Genomic DNA, 19223 nt, shown 5'->3' on the forward strand with positions numbered 1-19223 from the left:
AGTGTGGTGGTGTATTTCCTGGGCTGAGAATGAGGGCAATCTTCAATCATCATCTTCATCTATGTTTGAGAGGCTGCTTATGGCTCTCCTTCTGCTGTGGGGCAGCACTCAATGGCAAGAACATCGTTTGGAGGGAGAAGGGGGAGGACAGGAGTTGTCATGCAGACCTGGAAAATGTGGAGTAAGGAGAAGTGAAAGAAAACGTTACCCAGAAGACCCTGTGTTTCTTCTCTGAACATAAATTAAAAAAATCGTACTACTGTGTGCTTAAACTGTCTGCAGAAGGTGAAGTGAGAGTCACCCAGAAACGCACCTTTTCCCCTGAGGCAGTGTTGCTCACTAAGTGGAATTTTAAGCTAATGGTACGTGATGAGGAGCTTTGTCATAGCTGGTCAAGGTACTGTGGGACAGCTGGATTTTAAGGCTGCCTGTGATCTGTTGCCAGCTGTAGACTTAAGCCTTGTACTGCAGGCTAAAGAGGGGACTGACTTAGTGTTCTCCCTGGCACAAAGAAAAGATGTCCCTCTCCAGCCGAGAGTGTAAACTTTAGGCACTTATAAGTATACTTAAGTATAGTGTTCTGTGTTAAACAGTACTGTGTGTTCTGTCTTGTGTGCTAGCCCTTCTCTGTCCTCAGCCACTGCCAGTAACTGTTTGCTTTTTGGAACATCTCACAGTTCGTCAGGGCTCTGAGTGCTGTACACCCCAAACATAATTGAGCTGCTAACTGCCAGCCGGACTCCTTGCAGACGTAGAAAGCTGTTTCTTCTTCATGCTTTTTCCCTTGCTAAATGGAACTAAAGGAACCTGCTGAAGCTGAGGTGGGAAGGCGGGAGGAGGACTGTCTTTTCCCCCTTCCCACCCCCCCTTGATTCATAGCAGCTTGGGGGTGCGATGTTGTGTGCTGTGCTGTCTCCTCTGTCCAGTCCCTTGTTGTCACTGCTATTTCTGTGCAGGCTTCTGCTGTGGAATAAATGTCCTTTTGTGCAGGGCCTCAGTGTGATGCCTTTCAGTTCCTTGCTGGCAGTCCAGCGCCTTGAATTCCCAGGCGAAAGCTGCTGACGAATGGAAGCGAGGCAAGCAGACACATGCAGCAGAGGGGGGAGCTTCCATCCCATTCACATGTCAATGCTGCCGAGAACAGGGCTTGCCTTAGGCTGCAGAACAGCCTTTCTGCCTCTCTGTGTACCACGAGCTTTCAACGCATGCAGCAAACTCTGATTCTTCTCCGAAACTGCCCGTAGCTGTGTGCATCCTACTACGTGATGTGCACAAGTGAAGGTTTATCTGCCTCACATTCCCCTGTGTTTACAGGGGCTTCAGGCCAGCTCTTCAGTTCATATTCAAGCAAGGACAGGCTGAATAATTTAATGGACTCCAGTGGGATGATGTATATACACTACACGGCCTTGTGTAGGTGTTGTCTCTGTGTGTGCTGCTAATAGCATGCCTCTGCTGAAAGCTCCCTTTGGTTTTTGGGCCTGAAAGGAACTAGGGCCCTAATGCTGCTTTTGTAAGGCCAGAAGAAATGTCTGATCTGAGCCCTAAAGAATCTAACTAGTCATGTGTGTGCAGGGAACCTATGTCCTCGGTGTTGTGCCTTGCCAAAGCTAGAGACCACATCAGAAGGGAACAGAGTGCATCCTTAGGATTCAACAGGGAAGTAATTTAAAAGGAAGCAGGCATTTAGGGAGAAATCATAAAACATGAGACAAGGCAGTACAAAATTACCTCGGCTTACCTGGCAGAGGGGACACCATGATCAGGCAGCTGGTTTTCCCAGGGCAAGGCTTATCCCCTCCTGTCCAGTTACTGAGGCCCTCTGAAGGAGGGAAGCTGTGAGCAAGCCCAAGGGGTGGGTGGTGTGTAGAAGCAGCTTACAGTGTCGTACTTGACCTAAAGGCAAGTGTCTTCTCCCTCCCCCTTCCTTGTCTAGTAATGGAGGTGACGGGTTTCTTGTTTGTCAGTATGCGAACAGCTCCTGGGCGTTCAGGAGAGATGTGGGGGAACTTCAGTTTCTAGACTTGCTGCAGCCTGTGGCATGTCCCAGGCTTGCCAGGGCACAAAGCTGTGGCCCTGTGCTAGTGAACAGGCTTTACCAAGAAACTTGCCCCTCCTTTTTGCCAGCAGTAGCATTATACTGCAGTAGTCTTGCCCCCCCATGAGGCTCTTTTCTCTTGTTACAGTATGTCGGTAAAGCCTTCTTAACTCTTATTTACATAGCACCCGTGGTGTGCTAGGGAAATGACTAAGGAGAGAGCTTACATGGTGGCGTAGTTAATTTCTGTGGTGGCTCTTTGTCCTGGTACAAGGGACAGCATATCGATTTACCCACTGTAGTACCTCTTAATGGTGCCGCTCATTAAAGAGCTGCATGAAAGGCCTGTCCACAGCTATCGGTGGAGTAGAATACAAATCTTAAAATAGCATAGCCTAGTAGGACACAAGCTAGCAGGGTGATTCGTGGCTTGCCCAGGAGTAGTACGTTTGCATAAGTGAGGGGTGTACCTGAAAACGGAGCTGCGTTGTTGATTCCTGGCAGCTATTACACCTGTCAGACCTGTTGCATCGTATTTGGGCTATACATGTTGGCTTATAAGTAGCTGAAGAAAATAGTGTCCCAACTATTTTTTTATAAATTGCAACAAGCCTTAAAGAGATGAGGGAGAGGGAAGAATACAATACATCTCCCACTTAAGACCCCTCAGATGCCCTTTCATCTACGTATGTGCGCCATAGCAGGGGAGGCAGGAGGCTAGGGCACTGGTCGTCTTCGTGTTCATCTGAACTTACCTCTAGCACGTTCTCTGCCGCCAGCGAGATCAGCCCGTCTGGCTGGCACTCTTGCTAATCATCTTTCTTCCAGGTTGTCAAGACAATTGGTCTAAGAGAGGTCTGGTTTTTTGGACTTCAGTACCAGGACACCAAGGGCTTCTCAACATGGCTGAAATTGAACAAAAAGGTATGTTTGCTCCAAGCTTTCACTTGCCCTGGGTTCCCTTCTCTGGGATGGCAGGGACAAATTCAGTCTCTGTACTTCTGTCAGGGATTTGTTCTTGCCTCTCCACACACCTAAAGTAATGCAAGATTAGTGACTTGGTGTTGCCTTCCTTCGGTCCACACGCCCCCTTCCCAAGGTACAAGGAGTCACGGTGTCTGACCTGGTCCTCCTGCATCTAGTCCTGTGAGTTATCCAGCAGATCTGTTACCCTTCCTGGTAACACGCTAATGTGGTGCTCACGTGAGCATCTTGATTGGAGAGAAACCTGGAAAGTAACTTACCTAGCACTTACTGTAACTAGTGGCTTGTCATAAGTCCTGTGGGGAGAGGTGATGAGGTATGTAGCAGTAAGGAAGTGAAAATCCTTGCTTTTCTGCCCACTCACTTCTGCATTGGAAAGGAGAATTTTTTTCCTAATGCAAGCTTGATTTCCTGTTTGTAAACCTGCTCACCTTCACTTGGTATGTAGGCTATAAAATCTGGTAACTCTGTTCCAGGTAACAGCACAGGATGTACGCAAAGAAAGCCCCCTGCTTTTCAAATTCCGTGCCAAGTTCTACCCAGAGGATGTGGCAGAAGAGCTGATCCAGGACATCACGCAGCGCCTTTTCTTCCTCCAAGTGAAGGAGGCAATTTTGAATGATGACATTTATTGCCCTCCAGAAACAGCCGTCCTTCTGGCTTCTTATGCCGTCCAGTCAAAATATGGAGACTTCAACAAAGAGGTGCACAAGTCTGGCTACCTTGCTAGTGACAAACTGCTCCCCCAGAGGTGAGGGAACCTGGGTAGTCTTAGACCTTCTTTGTCTTAAAGGGTTTGGGATTTGTTTTGGGGGGGTGGCAAGGAGGGGGGCAGGATGTCTCGATTGGAACGTTCAGAATGAAATATAGCCTGGTGCCTCTCTGAGGGGATTGGGTTAGTATTCACTTAATTAAGAGCTTTAATCTTAAACATCTTATTCTTACTGAAGAAACTGTAATCAGAAGTAGTGAGAGAAGCTCCAAAACCAAAAGATGTAATGCTACAATGAGAAGCACGACTGAATACAACTTACCATTTATCAGAAGTCTGAATACTGACCAGTGTGTCTCTAGCTAGCCTTCTAATAAAACTGTATTTCCTGGAATGTTTTTCTGGGGGAACTGTGATGTCAGTGGAGTACTTAATGAAGCATTATTCAAGAGTGATGTGACTGTGTGTGCATAAATGCAGTGGCTGGTCTTAAACATCCCATGTACTCTTCCTAGAGTTCTGGAGCAGCACAAGCTTAACAAGGACCAGTGGGAGGAGAGAATCCAGGTGTGGCATGAGGAACATCGAGGAATGATTAGGTAACTGATGCAGTGTGAAACTACTGTATTTGAAGTAGTGTGATATGTGCTAGTGTGTAATGTATGAATGCATACAAAAGTCCGTGGCTTGCTTCAGGATCAGTTAGCATTCTTCAGGTTATTCTGCTCAGAGTAACTGCGTTCACATGCTTCTGCCCTTCCTAGTCCACGTCAGCTGGCTGTTCTTAGGAAAACAACACTGAGTTTGTAGAGTGAGTTTGTTATGATCTACTAGGGTGATGCTCGGAACCTTTGCCAACTTGTTGCTGCTCTGCCCATGTAAGATGACAGCACCCTCTTGCTCTAATGGCTTATAGACTCAAAAAGGAATATCTTCTTTTTGCATGCTGCAGAGAAGATGCTGTCTTGGAGTACCTGAAGATTGCACAGGACCTGGAAATGTATGGTGTGAACTACTTCAGCATTAAGAACAAGAAGGGCTCTGAACTCTGGCTAGGTGTAGATGCTCTTGGACTCAACATTTATGAGCAGAATGACAGGTAGTACACCCCCTCTCCTCATCATTGTCTTCAGCTCCTTTCAGTATAAAGGCATTCAAAATTAATCTTTTCTGGAATTCAAGTCTTCAACTAAACTCTACAATTTCTATATCATTTTTGGCTATGTTTTTGACACTGCCAGAATGATCCATAAAACGTGCTGCTTTGGACTAAAAAATACAAGAAATTGGAAAATCTTATCAAGCTAGTTTTATTTGTATCCCTAGTCTTCCTGCCGCAGATGCATTCTCCAGTTGTTTTCCATTAAAAAAAAAAAAGGCAGGATTGAAAAACTGCTTCTTATGTTTGTAGTTCATTTGCATGACTAATTTTGTTTGTTGATTCCAGTCAATGTAAGAGTACTGAAATATGAGGGCAGACTTGGTAGAATTTTGAGCTTTATATTGTAAGTCAAGAATTTGGAATGACTTGGGGCTTTTTTACTTCCTTTTGCTTTCTGTTTCTGCAGGCTAACACCGAAAATTGGATTCCCTTGGAGTGAGATCAGAAATATCTCATTCAATGACAAGAAATTTGTTATCAAGCCTATTGACAAGAAAGCACCAGTAAGAAGCAAAATTCAAATTAAACTTTTGGCTTCTTAGCTGAATAATCTCTTCCCCCGCCCGTAATCTTTTCATCAATGATGTCAACGCTGACTTAAGCAGTGCTCTACTACCTGGTCTGCTCAGAGCAGTATGCACACAATGGGTCTAATGGCAGTAAGGTGATAGTTGGGATTTGTTTCTGGCTAGGAGGGTAGAAATTTATTCAATATAACCTTAAGCTGTTCAAAGTCAGTGGCAGGGAGAAGCTCTTTGCTTAGGGTTTCTGATTCTCCTAAGACTGTTCAGATCCTCTGATAATACAATTTGGGATCCGAGGCACTTGTGTTAACTGTGAATGCTTCCTTTGCAGCCTATTGGCTTTAGTAGTGTGTGGGATGGTCTTTTGCAGTTTTTCCCCTTGAAGCTGAAGCTTCAGGTCATTTTGTAGGGTATGCTGGGAGGGTTTTTTCCCTTGCAAATTTATAATGAATGTAATTGGTTATCTTTAAAGCTTATTAATTTCCTGTGTCAGCAGATACCTTCTATTCTTCTGGTCATTCTTGTTGCATTGCTGCTTGGAAGCATTTCCCTGTTGCTGTTGCTCCTTTTTAACAGAACAAAGTTATTTATCCATTGGACATAATGTTTAACGCTTTCTTGTATAAGACAAAACATTACAGTTGATGTGGCTGGCCAGACTATTGCATTAAATAACTAAGTGGGAAGAAAGGTGGGAGAAGTCACAGCCTCAGTGTGCCTGGTAAACCCACCCCGATGGTGTTCGTAATGAACGAGTGAAGCGAAGTCACTGTATGCTCCCTGCTAGGGATGCTTTACAAGGAAACCCAGCAGACTGTAACAACAAGTTGGGCGCTTCTGCCCTGTGTGTATTTGTCAGGTTGAAATTAATTCCTGAAACATAGGTGTCTAACTACCACCACCGATGAATTCGACACTGTTAAGAAAAGCTGGCTAGCAATTCTAGAAAGCTTAGGGTCTTGGAGAGTATTGCATACACCAGGGGCTTCTTATGCTGAAAGAACAGGTCTAACGCTGCCTTTTTCTTGTCCCAAGGACTTTGTATTCTATGCCCCTCGGTTACGGATTAACAAACGAATCTTGGCACTTTGCATGGGGAACCATGAGCTCTACATGCGCAGACGTAAACCAGATACCATTGAGGTGCAGCAGATGAAAGCACAGGCTCGAGAAGAGAAGCATCAGAAACAGATGGAGAGGTTGGTAGGGTTCTGAATAACCCAGACTTGGTCGATCACTGCACAGTAGCATCATGTGCTAGATAAATTGCTGGCAGCATCTTAATCTGCTTGAGCCAAAAATAGAGCAGATTGCTTTCTGCTTCAGTAAATCTAATGGGATGATGGAAATGGCACTCCTCACAAATGTGACCCACCATCACTTTCTTAAAGATTTGTCCGTCTGTTTGACGGGACTAATACGCATCTTGATATAAGATTTCCCTTACAACATTGTTGTTACGAACTTGCCATTGAGATGAATGCCAGCAGAGCTTTTTCTTTCTGCACTTCTATAAAGGGGCATGTCTGGAGTAAAACTCATCAGCTGAGTGCTGTAGTGCACGTCTTGTGTGCTCATGGCTTCATGAGGAAGCGCTCCAATCTGAGTAGTTGTTAATTTGATATTGCATTATGACTTCCCCCTCATCAGAGCCCTGCTGGAGAATGAGAAGAAGAAGAGGGAGTTGGCAGAAAAGGAGAAGGAGAAGATTGAACGTGAGAAGGAGGAGCTAATGGAGAGACTCAAGCAAATTGAGGAGCAAACCAAGAAAGCTCAACAAGGTAACGTGAAATGTTCTGCTGTTTCCTTAAATGCATAGTCTGAGTGAGAAGGGTTCAAGTAGTAAAGCTATGAGCATCTCTGAGCTGTTTGGCTCTCCAGTGTTGTGTGCTAACTGGTGTTAGGGCCCTGGTTTAGCCTTCTGAAGCTGAATGTAAGCCCTCCATATGCAGCTGCAGAAACAGGACTTGCGTTAAAGAGATGGGTGGCAGCCAGGATACCTCTCTGGCAGCAAGAGTACCTTGCAGTTGTTCGTGTGCTGGCTGGAAGCTTTATCCCAGCACATCTGTAGAGGAGGGAGTCAAAAAGTGTAGCAGGGGTCACACCAGCCAGCACTCTGGTGTGATTACTATCTAATTGCTTGGCCAGTGTTACAGTGTGGTGTTGCCCAAGCGAAATGCTGTATGCTTCTCTGTCTTTATGGATGCCATTTTGGGATGGGTACTTCACTACAAATCAATCAGGCAAGTAATCTGTTGGCTTGGAACAAGCCTGGCTCTTAGTCTTCCACCTCCAGTTATAATGTGAAGGAGAGGGAAGGGGGCAGTTGCTTGCATCTCTCCTTTACCTGTCCCTCTGAAGGAAAACCCTCATCCTGAACATAGGTGTAAGGGCACCTTCCTCTTCTACTGCCATTCTTTACTTGTTCTTTCTTCAAATGCGCTCCGCTATTCTTTCAGAACTGGAAGAACAGACCCGCAGAGCTATGGAGCTGGAACAGGAGAGAAAACGAGCTCAAGAGGAAGCAGAGAAACTGGCTAAAGAACGTAGAGAAGCAGAAGAGGCCAAGGAGGCCCTATTGAAAGCATCCCATGATCAACAAAAGACCCAGGAACAGCTGGTAAGTGGGCGAGCTGAAAATCAGGTAGGGAAAATAGTGACAGGGTAGGCATCTAAGCTCTTGAAGCAAACCAGGCTATGAATATAGTGAGGAAACATAGTTTGTTTCTTTAATTTTTAGCCTTAGGCAGATGAACTTATACCTAAATACAAGTGTATTTGTACAGTAGATCTAGATTGTTGTGCTTTTTGCCTTTTTTTGTATGTGATGCTGAGAACAGAGTGTAGAGCTTGCTAATTGCTTTCCTTTGTTTGGATTCAAAGAATTGAGTTCTGTAGCTCTTTTTGGAGGAAGGGGAGTGGGGGGAAGCAACAAAACCAAAAACTTTTTTGGCTTCCTTTTCCCTTGCATCCCTTCCACCTTTCTGTATCGGTGGGACTGAAGTTTACAGGAAGGCTTTCTCCTTACTGAAAAGATCTTAGAGGTACTGTTTTTACTGAGGGCTTAGACTAAATGCTTCATTTAGCGAGTACTTTGGTTTTGTCCCCACTAAAAGCCTTTCTTTTGCAGGCTGCTGAGATGGCAGAACTCACAGCTAGGATCACGCAGCTGGAGCTGGCCAGACAGAAGAAAGAAAGCGAGGCCCAGGAGTGGCAACAGAAGGTAAAGCAGAATCTGAGCAACCAGCAGTACTTTTTTGTGGAGTTGCTCTTCATTCTGCGTTGTGACCTAAACTGCTACAGTAGATACCGCACTAGAATGAGTGTCTGCAAGCTTGAGGCTGTTGTAAATATGTAGCTTTGCTTTTCTTGGTGGAATGAGTGCCTTATTCTAACTTCATGTAGAAATATTTTGACTAATTAGGCCTAGCCCATTTCCCATGAATTATAACCATTCTTCAGATCTCTGAAGGGTTAGCCAGCAGAAGATTTTGCAAATGATTGTGACTGAGTAGCTTTGGAACGTAGCACTTCAGTGTGCAAGAGGTGCAAGGTTTCCTGTTAACAAGCACTGAGCAGTGCTTCTGTGAGAAGTCTCGTGCACTCAGGATTATATTGACTAACTCACTATGGCGTTCCCTACTGCAGGCACAGATGGTGCAGGAGGACCTAGAAAAGACCAAAGAGGAGTTGAAGACTGCCATGAGCACCCCTCATGTCACTGAGCCCATGCAGTCTGAGAATGAGCATGATGATGAGCAGGATGAGAATGCAGCAGAAGCCAGTGCTGAGCTACGATCAGAGGCCACCATCAAGGACCGCAGTGAGGAGGAGCGCACCACTGAAGCAGAGAAGAACGAACGGGTCCAGAAACACTTGAAGGTAAGAAGCTGGCAGCAGAGAGCGTGTGTGTCTGGGTGCTGCTTCTTTTCTTGCCATTAATTGCAACTGGGAGGTATTACTGGTATTTAAAAAAAAAGTGGGGGGGGGAAGAGGGGTGATCATGATCTTGCCAGATAGCTGCTAAGCCGTTGAACAGAGAGGCAGATCTTGTCTTCTGGCACTTCACTACTTTCAGGGAAATAGAAGTCAAGTATTTTCACGCAGTGCCAAAAAGCAGCATCTGTCAGACATAGTGTGCTTGTGTGAGTCTTGCCAGCCATCTGACAGCTGTTCGTAGCCCTGGCTGCAATGAAGCGGAGAACTTGGTCCGGTTCCTATCAAGCAGCTGTCTGTAATGTCTTGTCTGACTGGCTTGCATTGCAAAACCCCGAGAGCAGCCCACTAGGCCTGAGCATGGAGGGAACTGTGCTGCACCACCTTCTCGTAAGGAACTCCAGTGTTCTGGTGCTGACTCTTTCCAAGCATTTTGTTACACTGCCTGCTAGCTGCCTGACTTGCATCAGGCTTTGCTTGTTCTGCATCATGCTGTGGTGGTTATGCACAGGCAGAGTGACAGAGGCGCACTTTATCTTCTGAAGCAAGTTTCTTTTGTGGTAGAAGGCTAGTAATTGCTCAAGTTCTGCAAGATGCTCCTGTTGTCTTTAGGGATCCCTCCACTTGAGTCTTCTGAAGTATGCTGGAGACAGTCTGTCTTACTGTGCTAGACAAAGATAAATAGGGTGACAGACTGCCTGGTGTTTTCTACCTTCAAACATTAAGGAAAAATAGTAACAACTTCCACAGAATCACAGAATTGTTCAGGTTGGAAGGGACCTCTTAAGATCATCTAGTCCCACTCCCTTGCTCAGGCAGGGTCAGCTAGAGCAGGTTGCCCAGAACTGTAAACGTTCGGGCTTACCTGTTTCCTGTCTCCATGGATATTGAATCTTTAGGGGGATCAGCAAGGAACCTCCTCGACCAGCTTTGCGTCTCTGGTATGTGCTAACCCGTTGCTATCTGTTTTCCCCTTCTCCAAAGGCTCTTTCCTCGGAGCTGGCAAATGCTCGGGATGAAACCAAGAAGACAGCCAATGATATGATCCATGCAGAGAACATGCGTCTGGGCCGAGACAAGTACAAGACCCTGCGTCAGATTCGGCAGGGCAACACCAAGCAGCGCATTGATGAGTTTGAGTCCATGTAAACTCTCCCCTGCACCTGCTGCCCTGCACTCTCTTCTTCCCTCTTTCCCATCCTCTCCCGTCATTCACTCGTAATCGTGCTACGCTGGAACCACTACAGAAGAGTGACCATGGTCTTATTTATCGAGTTTTGGGCAAACGTTGGAGTTAAGCAACAGAAGAAAGAATAGTATTTACATCTTCCTGGGGCTGCTTGGGAAAGCAAACATGTATTGGGGCAAATCTGAAATTGTTTGGCTCTGGGTAAAGTCTCACTGCGGTTTAATTTTGTATTGCTTGCTGAAGTGGCTCTGCTGTCCTCTCCCATTGGGCGGGGAGGCCAGCAGATACTTTTACTGAATTACGTACAGTAAAGTGCTAACCGTTTGACACTGCCTTCATACTAACTTGTGCAAGCTTCAGTATTAAGCTTAGTAGCCAGGGTCTGAATTTCTGACTTATACAGGATCTGAATCATGTAGTTGAGAAGGGGAGGCTGGAGCTTAGGAAGAAGGGTTGGGGGTAGCATATGGACTTTCTTTCTAAAAGACCAAAGCTTTTGTCCTTCAAACATAAGCAGACCAAACAGATTCTGTGGTGTTCCTGCTGATGTTGCCTTCTGTTGTTTAATGATGGAACTTTGAATTTCCTAATCATGAGGAGGTCTTTGGAATGTCTCCACTGATGCAGTGTGATTTGGAGCCTTGACTTCCCTGCTTTCCAGAAGTTTTGTCTCTGGTAAATGGCTTTGTTCACTGTCATTTGATTTGAATGTAACCAGTGAGGCAGAGATAGCTAAAGAACACTGCTTTCCTTTTTGGGTTTGCCAATGGAAACCTAAAGGGGTAGGCAGAAATGTAAAAGACTAAAAATTCCTGTAGCTGTATTTTTCCCTTGCTGAACCAGTACATTTCTAGACATGTGAATAGGATTTCAGGTTTTTCCATAAGAGGCCTTTTTAGCACATAGTCATTGGTGCCTTATGACAGTGTATAGATCTACTGTAGCTCAGATGCCTTTAGTTAAAACTAGATGCAATCGTAAAAAGTGATCAGCAGCTGGGGACCAAAAACTACTCTTGTATCTGGGTCATGTACAAGACTGCATCTGTCTTCCTGGCTTCAAGCAGCATTTGAAGGGAGAGGATCCTGAGACGCTTGTCCAATTGCTGCCTTAATCCTCGCTAGCATTCTGCCAGATCCCTGGCTCAAGTGCTTTTCTTTCCCCAGAAGGATTTTTTGCCTCTTCGTAGCCTTGTGAACAGAAGGCTCTGTCTCTTAGAAATGGGACACTAGTGGCTGTGAGACTGGTCCTGAGAGCTGTTTGTACCAGTTGTTGTAATACCCATCACCTCCTGTCTTCCAAGCTGTCCATGCTGTAGCTACCCAGAATCCTTCCTGCCATTTCTGGGGAGGAAACAGCCATGTATGCTCAGGGTTGAATTGGATTTTGCCTTGATCCTTCATAGAAGGAAATGTTAACCTTCAGAAGAGGCCTCTCAAAAATGGATTCCACCTACAATGGAGTCCTCCTTTGCTTTGCCCTCCTTGGATTAGTCTGTCCCTATAAGAAGCAATCAGGCTAGCATGTGACTTATTTTCTTGCCTAGCATGATCCTAAATCTTGTGACTTTCTCAGTTTTGTGGATTCCCCCTTTGTATGCTAGGGGTGACAGAAGGAAAACATCTCAATGCTAGAGCATTTTCAGCTCCCTGCTCTATGGGAAACGTAAAGGGGGACTGTGCCAAAAAGAAATGTTCATGATAGTGTTAATAAACGGCAGTATTTCCTCAAGAATTCCTTGGGCTGCTGGAAACAACCTTACCAGTGCTGTATTATTTTATTTCTTGGAAGCAATACAAGTCTGTGTGGAGATCCACACAAATACCAACCAACCAACCTCTGTCAGGAGCATAGCTCAGCCTGTTGCTTCTAAACATCCAGATGAGTTGTGTGGGAGCCCCCTTCTCCCCCCCGGACACAGCATGGTTTTGAGGGGGACACGACACGGTAAGCTTTTGGTTGGCCAAAACCACATGCCTCAGTACTCTGAAAGTCACAAATGAAAGATTGCAGTTAAATTTGTCAGAACTGATTTGTGTATTTCTATACTGAAGGGTTATTGGCACTGGCTCCTCGTGAGTCTCGTTACTGGGGGAACAGACAACCTTTACACTTCTGTTTTGGTGCTTTAAAGCTGGTTCTCAGCACTTCTGCTCTGTCCATGGCAACTATTGATGCATTTGCGGGGAGAAAAGCCTTTATTACATTTTAAAAATTTCCTAACAAGCTGATGTATGGTGCCTGGAATATGTGTTCAAATAATAAACCAGTAAACCTTTTCTGCTTTGATGGGTCACACAACACTGCTGAGCTCATGTTTTATGATGCTGGCATGACTTCTGTTTATAGGGTTTTTTTAATCGTTCTAATTCCAAATGGTCCAATATAGGAATAGAACGGCTTGTGCCAGTGAGTCCACCTAACTCTTTGTAGTTGTTTCAGCCCTGCCTTCTTCTTAACCAGTATTATATTCCAGTAGTATGTAATGATATTTGATTTCAATACTTCTAGCTATGCACAATTAGAAAATATTAGTCATGGGATGGAGGATGTGTTTATGGTCCTCCTTCCCTTGGAAATGTATACTGTATTGTAAAGAAATGGTATTTTGCAAGAAAACTAATGTAAGAAGCTTTCGGTAGTATAGTGAGATTTATAGACATGTTTTTTATTTGTTAGAATACAGTGAATTGTTCTTCCTCTCCATGTTCCAGTTTAATTGGATGACTACTCCTCTTTGGGGGTGGGGGGAGGGAAAGTACTTTATCAAATATTTGCCTGGCTTGTTTTTTCTTGTTTTATTTTTTGTTGCTGTAAATTATGTTGAGGTTTTTTGACCAGTCTTTTTACTGGATTGTAATAAAACATCAATTCCTTAAGGTTATGGAGTAATTCATGGGTCCATATGCTTATCTGGAAAGAGAACCTTGATATTCAGGCTTTTTTTTTTTTTTTTTTCTTCCTGTTTGGAGGAGTTGTTAAGATCCATACCCTGTTCTTCCTAAAGTGCCAATAAAGTTCAGAGAAATTCAGCAGATGGTGTCTGGCTGGTTACTTAAGGCTTGCTTTGAGTCTAGTGCTGTGTCTGCAAGCTGAACAGGTCTGCCACGTGGCCCCCGAGAGGTCAGCCTCGTAGCACTCGCAAATAAGATCTTGCTTCCATCCTGAAAGGCAACTGCTTGAATAACATCCCTTTCCCCTGACCTGCCCTGACCCTGTACCGGGGATTTCATCCCAATTTGTTTTGCGGCTACCTTGCTGTGGCTATCTCTACCTGTGTTTCCTGAGGTCTCAGGCCCGGGCCCAATGATGGAAACTGCCACCTTTCTGCTAACGAACTGTGTGATCTTTCTTTGTAGCCGCTTTCCACGTGGTTGCGAAGAGGGGCTTTGCAGGACCTCTGCCTCGTGGTTGCTGCACTGCGGAGTAAGGCAGAGATTTCATCAGAACGTGTGTTAGCGCTCAGATCTGGTGCTAGGGGAGAAACCTGAACTTGTCTAAAAACAAACGTGAAGCATGGAGCAATGGTGACTTCTGCAATCCCCACCAGGCTTGGCACGGATCCAGCTTCCATAGGTGGGTCTGTCTTGTTCCTTCCTTCCAGGATTCCAAAAACCTGAACAACCACTGGAGAAATTGCATTTCTGCTTCAGCACTACTGCAGCCTTCACGTGAAGGTTGCACTGGGCTGGGGAGGTTGCTCTCACAAATGGGGTTCTTGCTGCTTTTATTGCCTTTGCTTCTCAATGGACAATACCTTTCAGCTTGTGCTTAAATTTCTGGAGTCTCCAAGGACTCTCTGCTTGCAGCCAGGTTACTCTTCTGCATGAGTGGCCTAGCTTTCATGGCATTCCCTTGCCTGTATCTGTGGAGACTTAAGAGGCTTAGTAATTCTCCAGTGAGGTGTATCTGTACTGAGTTTGTCTTAGAAGAAATGGAAGTGCAAAGCAAAACAAACAAACAAACAAAAAACCAAAAAAAAACCCACACCACAACCCACCACCACTGAAACACCTGATTCTTCTAATCTGTTGGAAGGCATTTTGTAGTTTAGAATCAGAAATTTGTATTAACTTTTGGGTTGTGTAGACAGCTGGATTTGCTATTGTGTCTGATACATTTCAGATCCAGTTTAGGCTACGCGTACAAGTGTTGGGAGCCCAGATGCTTTTGTCTGTGGGACAGAGAGAGACGGGAGCATAGAAGGCTCTTGGAAGAGCTGGGGACCAGAAACACTGTCTTTTTGCAGGTTCTGGAATGTGGCTTTATTAAGCAGTGCAACTCACTAAGAACTCTAAAGAAAAGCCAAAGTAACTCTGTAGAGTCAAGTTCTCACTGAGATAAATCTGTCTGGTGGACTAAGGCGTTTGGCCTTGGATACTTTGTCCTCCTACCTGGAGTCAGTGCAGCTGTAGAAATAAGGCTGTGATTGCTTTTTCCTTCTCTTGTTTTCACTTTCTAAGGCAGAGAACTGCAAAGGGTTGGTCTCCAAATTCTGTTTCGTTTTGATGTAGACGAGTCCTGTAGGGGCTTCTCTAGGTAGGTAACAAGCTTATCGGTTGCTTGCTCAGGCTAATACATTGGGAGGGAAGCACGGGCATTTTTATTTTTTTTCTTTTTTTAAGTGACCTGGTGTGAGATTCTCAGTGAACAGATGAGCAGGCTCAGTAGCCTTCCAGCCACTGCCTTTTTTTCTGTGATGAACAATAATAGAATGTGAACACCCCCTGCTGCCACGTGTATCGGTTCAGGTCAGTTTGTGTAGATACTGTTAGTAACTATGGCAACTTAGGGAACTAGATTAGATTTTGCTCTGTACTTATCAGGGTAGGATGCTGCCTTTTGACAGCACTGTCCTCTCGAAATCTGCTTTGGGTTGTGGAACCAGTAGATAGTCTCTGAGATACCAAACAAGATTTGTTCCCCCCCTTTCTCCTGTTAGCTGGTCCTAGAAGCTGCTACTTCTGTCTGTGACCTGGCTTCAGCCTTGGTGCATCATGCTGCAGTAGCTCTCCATTAAGTAGCTGCATCTAATAGCTGTTTTCCAACATCTTGCAAAGCTTGATAACGCAATATACAGGGTAAGGTATGATAATCCTAGACAGTTGTATGGCAGCTGCTTGAACATCTAGGAAGGCAGACTGTCTCCCATTGAGAAAGCAGAGAATAACTGAGGTGTGGCTTGTTTGCCCCGGACAATGAGTGTGACTGTTCTGTTGAGTGCCGGCTTCACAGCTATACATAAGTCAATCTTGGGCATACAGTCTAATTATACCAGTGTATAATTGGAGCACCTGACAACTGGCAGAGAGCAGTGTAATGCATCTATGACTGATGTCAACCCACAACTCCTGCATACCCTTAATGCAAGGTGACTCCACATGTGATGTTAAGGTCTCCCTTGCAGAAAAATTAACTTCTCTGTAAGAAAAACGATCTGGGCCTCAATGCATTGAATGTTAGGCTGAGGCTGGCTTTTGTCTTGCAGGTCTGCAGCTCTAATTTAGGTCCAGTTTGTGGACAAGGGTGCAGGTCCTTATGGCTGAACAATGGCTAAATGAACATCTAGTGCCAAGTGATGGGTCTCTGGAAGTCCCTAGTAATTTTAAGATGGACTTTCTTAGGATCTATGACAGGATGAAGTGGGTATAGGGGAAAGTGGAGGAAAGAATGAGGAGGAGACATTAAGGAAAGAGTAGTGCTGAGACTGCAAAAAGGAATATCGGGAGCTCCTGGAAGGGACTGGACCTCCAACTTCTGTTGAGAATGCACTTGCTCTGAGCACGTGTTAATACCATTGATACAGCTTTCTGGTGAGCAGAGCTAGTTGGAAAATTACAAGCACCCATGATTGCTATTGCTTCTGGTTGTGCATCATCTTTTAAAGAAATATAAGCCAGGGTTGATCTTTAGTCATCAAGACTGACAGAAGGGTCAAGGGGATGTGAAATATACTGCTCTTGAGCTCGGAGGTTACAGTGAAGGCTGTCTATACCCACATGCAGCAGTACTGCCCTCCCATCCATCTTTGAAGCATCCTTGGCTGACTGAAGGAGAAGCATCTGCAAGCGGAGGCCTTGGCTGGGGCACTGTAACTTCTCAGTGGCCTTCACCCAGCCAGGCAGCAGCTGCGTTGCCAGAGGTGGCTGCTGTCAAGAAGCCCTGTTGTGAATTCCTTTTGTTTCCTTGTTGCGGTGTTAGCCCGTCTCTGATTGCATTACTGCCCTCTTGCTTCCAGCAGTGAAAATTTGGCCCTTGCTCCTTTAGTTTGTAGTGATTCTCAGAAGGTTGCTGAACATCTAGAGAAAGGTCAGAGCGGGCAAACAGTAGTCTTGTTTTGAGAGATGTAGAAACTGAGGCATGTTCACAGTCTTCCCCCCCAAGCCTCCAGCCTCTACAAGGTAGTATCTGAGACTTGAGCGCACTTGATGTAAGCACTTTGTCTGCAGGTTTGTGTTCAGTACATCTGTTTTGAGGCAGCACTCTGTACCTGGTCCTGTGGGCTTGGAGAAAGCAAAACAAGCACAAGTTGTCCTATTTGCTTTTATTAGCAGCTTGTTCTGGAACAGGAGAGGTGGTCGATGGGTTTTCCTAGTGACAACGGGGATAGGGGAATTTTAGTTTTGTTCAGTGGCTTTAGTTCTGTGTACGTAAGCAGCCTGTGTCTGCTTCCTTACAGGAGTACTTGTGAGGTGGTGGGCTTGGTAGGAGGTGCAGGGTAGGCTGTTCTTGCTGTTCAAGTTAAGAACGAAGGCTGTGTTCTGGAAACCTTCATTATTCCTGGGTCTGTGTGCCTGCTGCTCTGACTGCAGTCCGGAGGCTTCACCCATGGAACAGCACGGGCTTGCCTCTGGCTACCTCTGGGCAGTGACTGAGCCGGTGCAGCTCTGGCAAGAGCACTTCTCTGTCTCAGGTGTGTGTTTTATCCATCATCCCTCATTCACACTCCTCAGAGGCCAGCCGAGAATCCTTTCCCCTGTTTCTTTGAGAGGTAAAGCAGGGCACAGAAGATGATGTGTTTCTTCCAAGGCATAAGAGTTGTGGCTGAACCTGGTGGCCCATTTCAGAGACCTCAGCTCAAACTTCCAGCTCTGCGCCCTTGGCGTGCCCAGTCTGCCTGCTTTCCCACAAACCTGGAGGAGAGCACGGGCCAGTCCTGCTTGCTCCAAACCATAAAGGAGCAATGGCTTCTGTACTGGGGCACAGTGCTGGCCTTCAGCTTTGTCATGACTGGTTCAGCTGCTCGCTCAGTTCCTCCCTCCCCTCTGGACACTTCTCCTTTGGGAGTTCCACTGTTGAGCACCTGGGATTTTATCAAATAATGATTTGATAAACTGCTCCAATAGTGGAGCAAACAGGTGTTAATTTGCTTGCCTGCATGACACCTGTAATCTTTCTGCATATGTTGCAGCTTGCTCATGGATAGGGGCCGGGTGGCTTCTGACTTGTGTGTGATTTCTGCCTCTTCCCTCTCCTGCTCTGGCGGCCGCTCTGCTGCGGGACAGGCTGCCTCCCAGTTCTTCCTGCTCCTTCTGATGCTGCTGCTGCTCCTTCACAGAGGAACTTCTTCCTCCCTTAATTTATCGAATGTATCAAATCTTGATTCAAATGGTAGTGGAGTTACTCTCACAACCCTAGAACTGCAGCATCACTAAAGCTATATTAATGTGTATGTTAATAAACTACATGATTACACGGCGATTTTCATCTGCTTTCAGAGAGGCAGCAGACTAATATTGTAATTTTAGACCTTCCGTCTAGGGTCCCTTGGAAGCCACAAAGTTTACAGAAGAGCTCTTCTGGTCAGCGCTGTTCGCACAGAGCGTCTTCTGCCCAAAGGAACAGATGCAAGTCTGCCTTGTGCTGACTATGCCTACGTGTTGGCTGAACCGGCCCGCGGAAGGACCGAAACTCTTAACGGCGGTCCGAGGAGCTGAGGCTGGTATCTGAGAAGTCTGAGCGCACTTCTGGCTGTAGAGGGCTGTAGTGGTATTGTGTAACTTGTTGTTGGATCAGTGCAGTGCTGATTTTAATCTGTTTACTTCTTGTGCAGAAATTGGGGATGAGGTGGAGTTAATGGGGGGCAAATTGTCCTTTGTGTGGTGCAGAAGAAATTGGGCGATGTATTTCAAGGTAGAAAACCACTTCCTTCCCAGCACGTGCTAACCCATCGCTAGACATGTAGGCACAGCGCTGCACTGACAGCAGCGTGGCCTGCTGGCAAGCAAGAGGGGGAGCAGGGGGGTGTGCACGCGTGCACAGCGGTGGAAACTTGGTTTCTGCCCAGTTTCTGTGAAACAGAGGTAAAGATTCACTCCAGCTGTGCCTGTCCTGCCCATAAAGTGTGTGCTGGCTTCCAAAGCAACATTTTGAGGTTTTTTTTCAAAGCAAGCAAGGATATTTTTGCTTAGGTTTGGGTTTTGTTTTGTTTTGTTTTTCTTCCCTGTTGGTTGGTTTGTTTTTTGTGGAAGGGGTGGTTATTTGCAAAGCTTTCTATTCTTGTGTCCTGGGCTAAATGAACACTGGGTTACTTCGGAAAGGCTGCGTTTACTTCTAGGCTTGCTGCTAGATGGAGTAGGGGAGAGGAGGGAAAAAAGGAGATCTTACTTCTGCCCTTTTTCCTCTGTTTTAAAGACCTCAAAACAGGCTATCCGAACTCAGTATAGGGCACGATTCTC

General features: G+C 45.6%; 1 protein-coding gene across 1 annotated transcript in view; it reads left to right on the forward strand.

Moving 5' to 3' along the window:
* MSN (moesin) overlaps positions 1 to 13577 on the forward strand; it is a 46722-nt gene extending 33145 nt beyond the window's left edge. Inside the window, exons 3-13 of the mRNA XM_082322831.1 lie at positions 2867 to 2962; positions 3499 to 3773; positions 4250 to 4333; positions 4687 to 4833; positions 5303 to 5399; positions 6456 to 6619; positions 7071 to 7201; positions 7880 to 8040; positions 8551 to 8643; positions 9069 to 9302; positions 10341 to 13577. Of these exons, the coding sequence (XP_082178957.1) occupies positions 2867 to 2962; positions 3499 to 3773; positions 4250 to 4333; positions 4687 to 4833; positions 5303 to 5399; positions 6456 to 6619; positions 7071 to 7201; positions 7880 to 8040; positions 8551 to 8643; positions 9069 to 9302; positions 10341 to 10505 (1647 nt within the window). The 3' untranslated portion in view covers positions 10506 to 13577. The remainder of the gene's footprint in view (positions 1 to 2866; positions 2963 to 3498; positions 3774 to 4249; positions 4334 to 4686; positions 4834 to 5302; positions 5400 to 6455; positions 6620 to 7070; positions 7202 to 7879; positions 8041 to 8550; positions 8644 to 9068; positions 9303 to 10340) is intronic.
* The last annotated feature ends 5646 nt before the right edge of the window (positions 13578 to 19223 follow it).

The sequence above is a fragment of the Platalea leucorodia genome, assembly GCF_965183815.1.
Source record: "Platalea leucorodia genome assembly, chromosome: 10".
In the NCBI taxonomy this organism is placed as follows: domain Eukaryota; kingdom Metazoa; phylum Chordata; class Aves; order Pelecaniformes; family Threskiornithidae; genus Platalea; species Platalea leucorodia.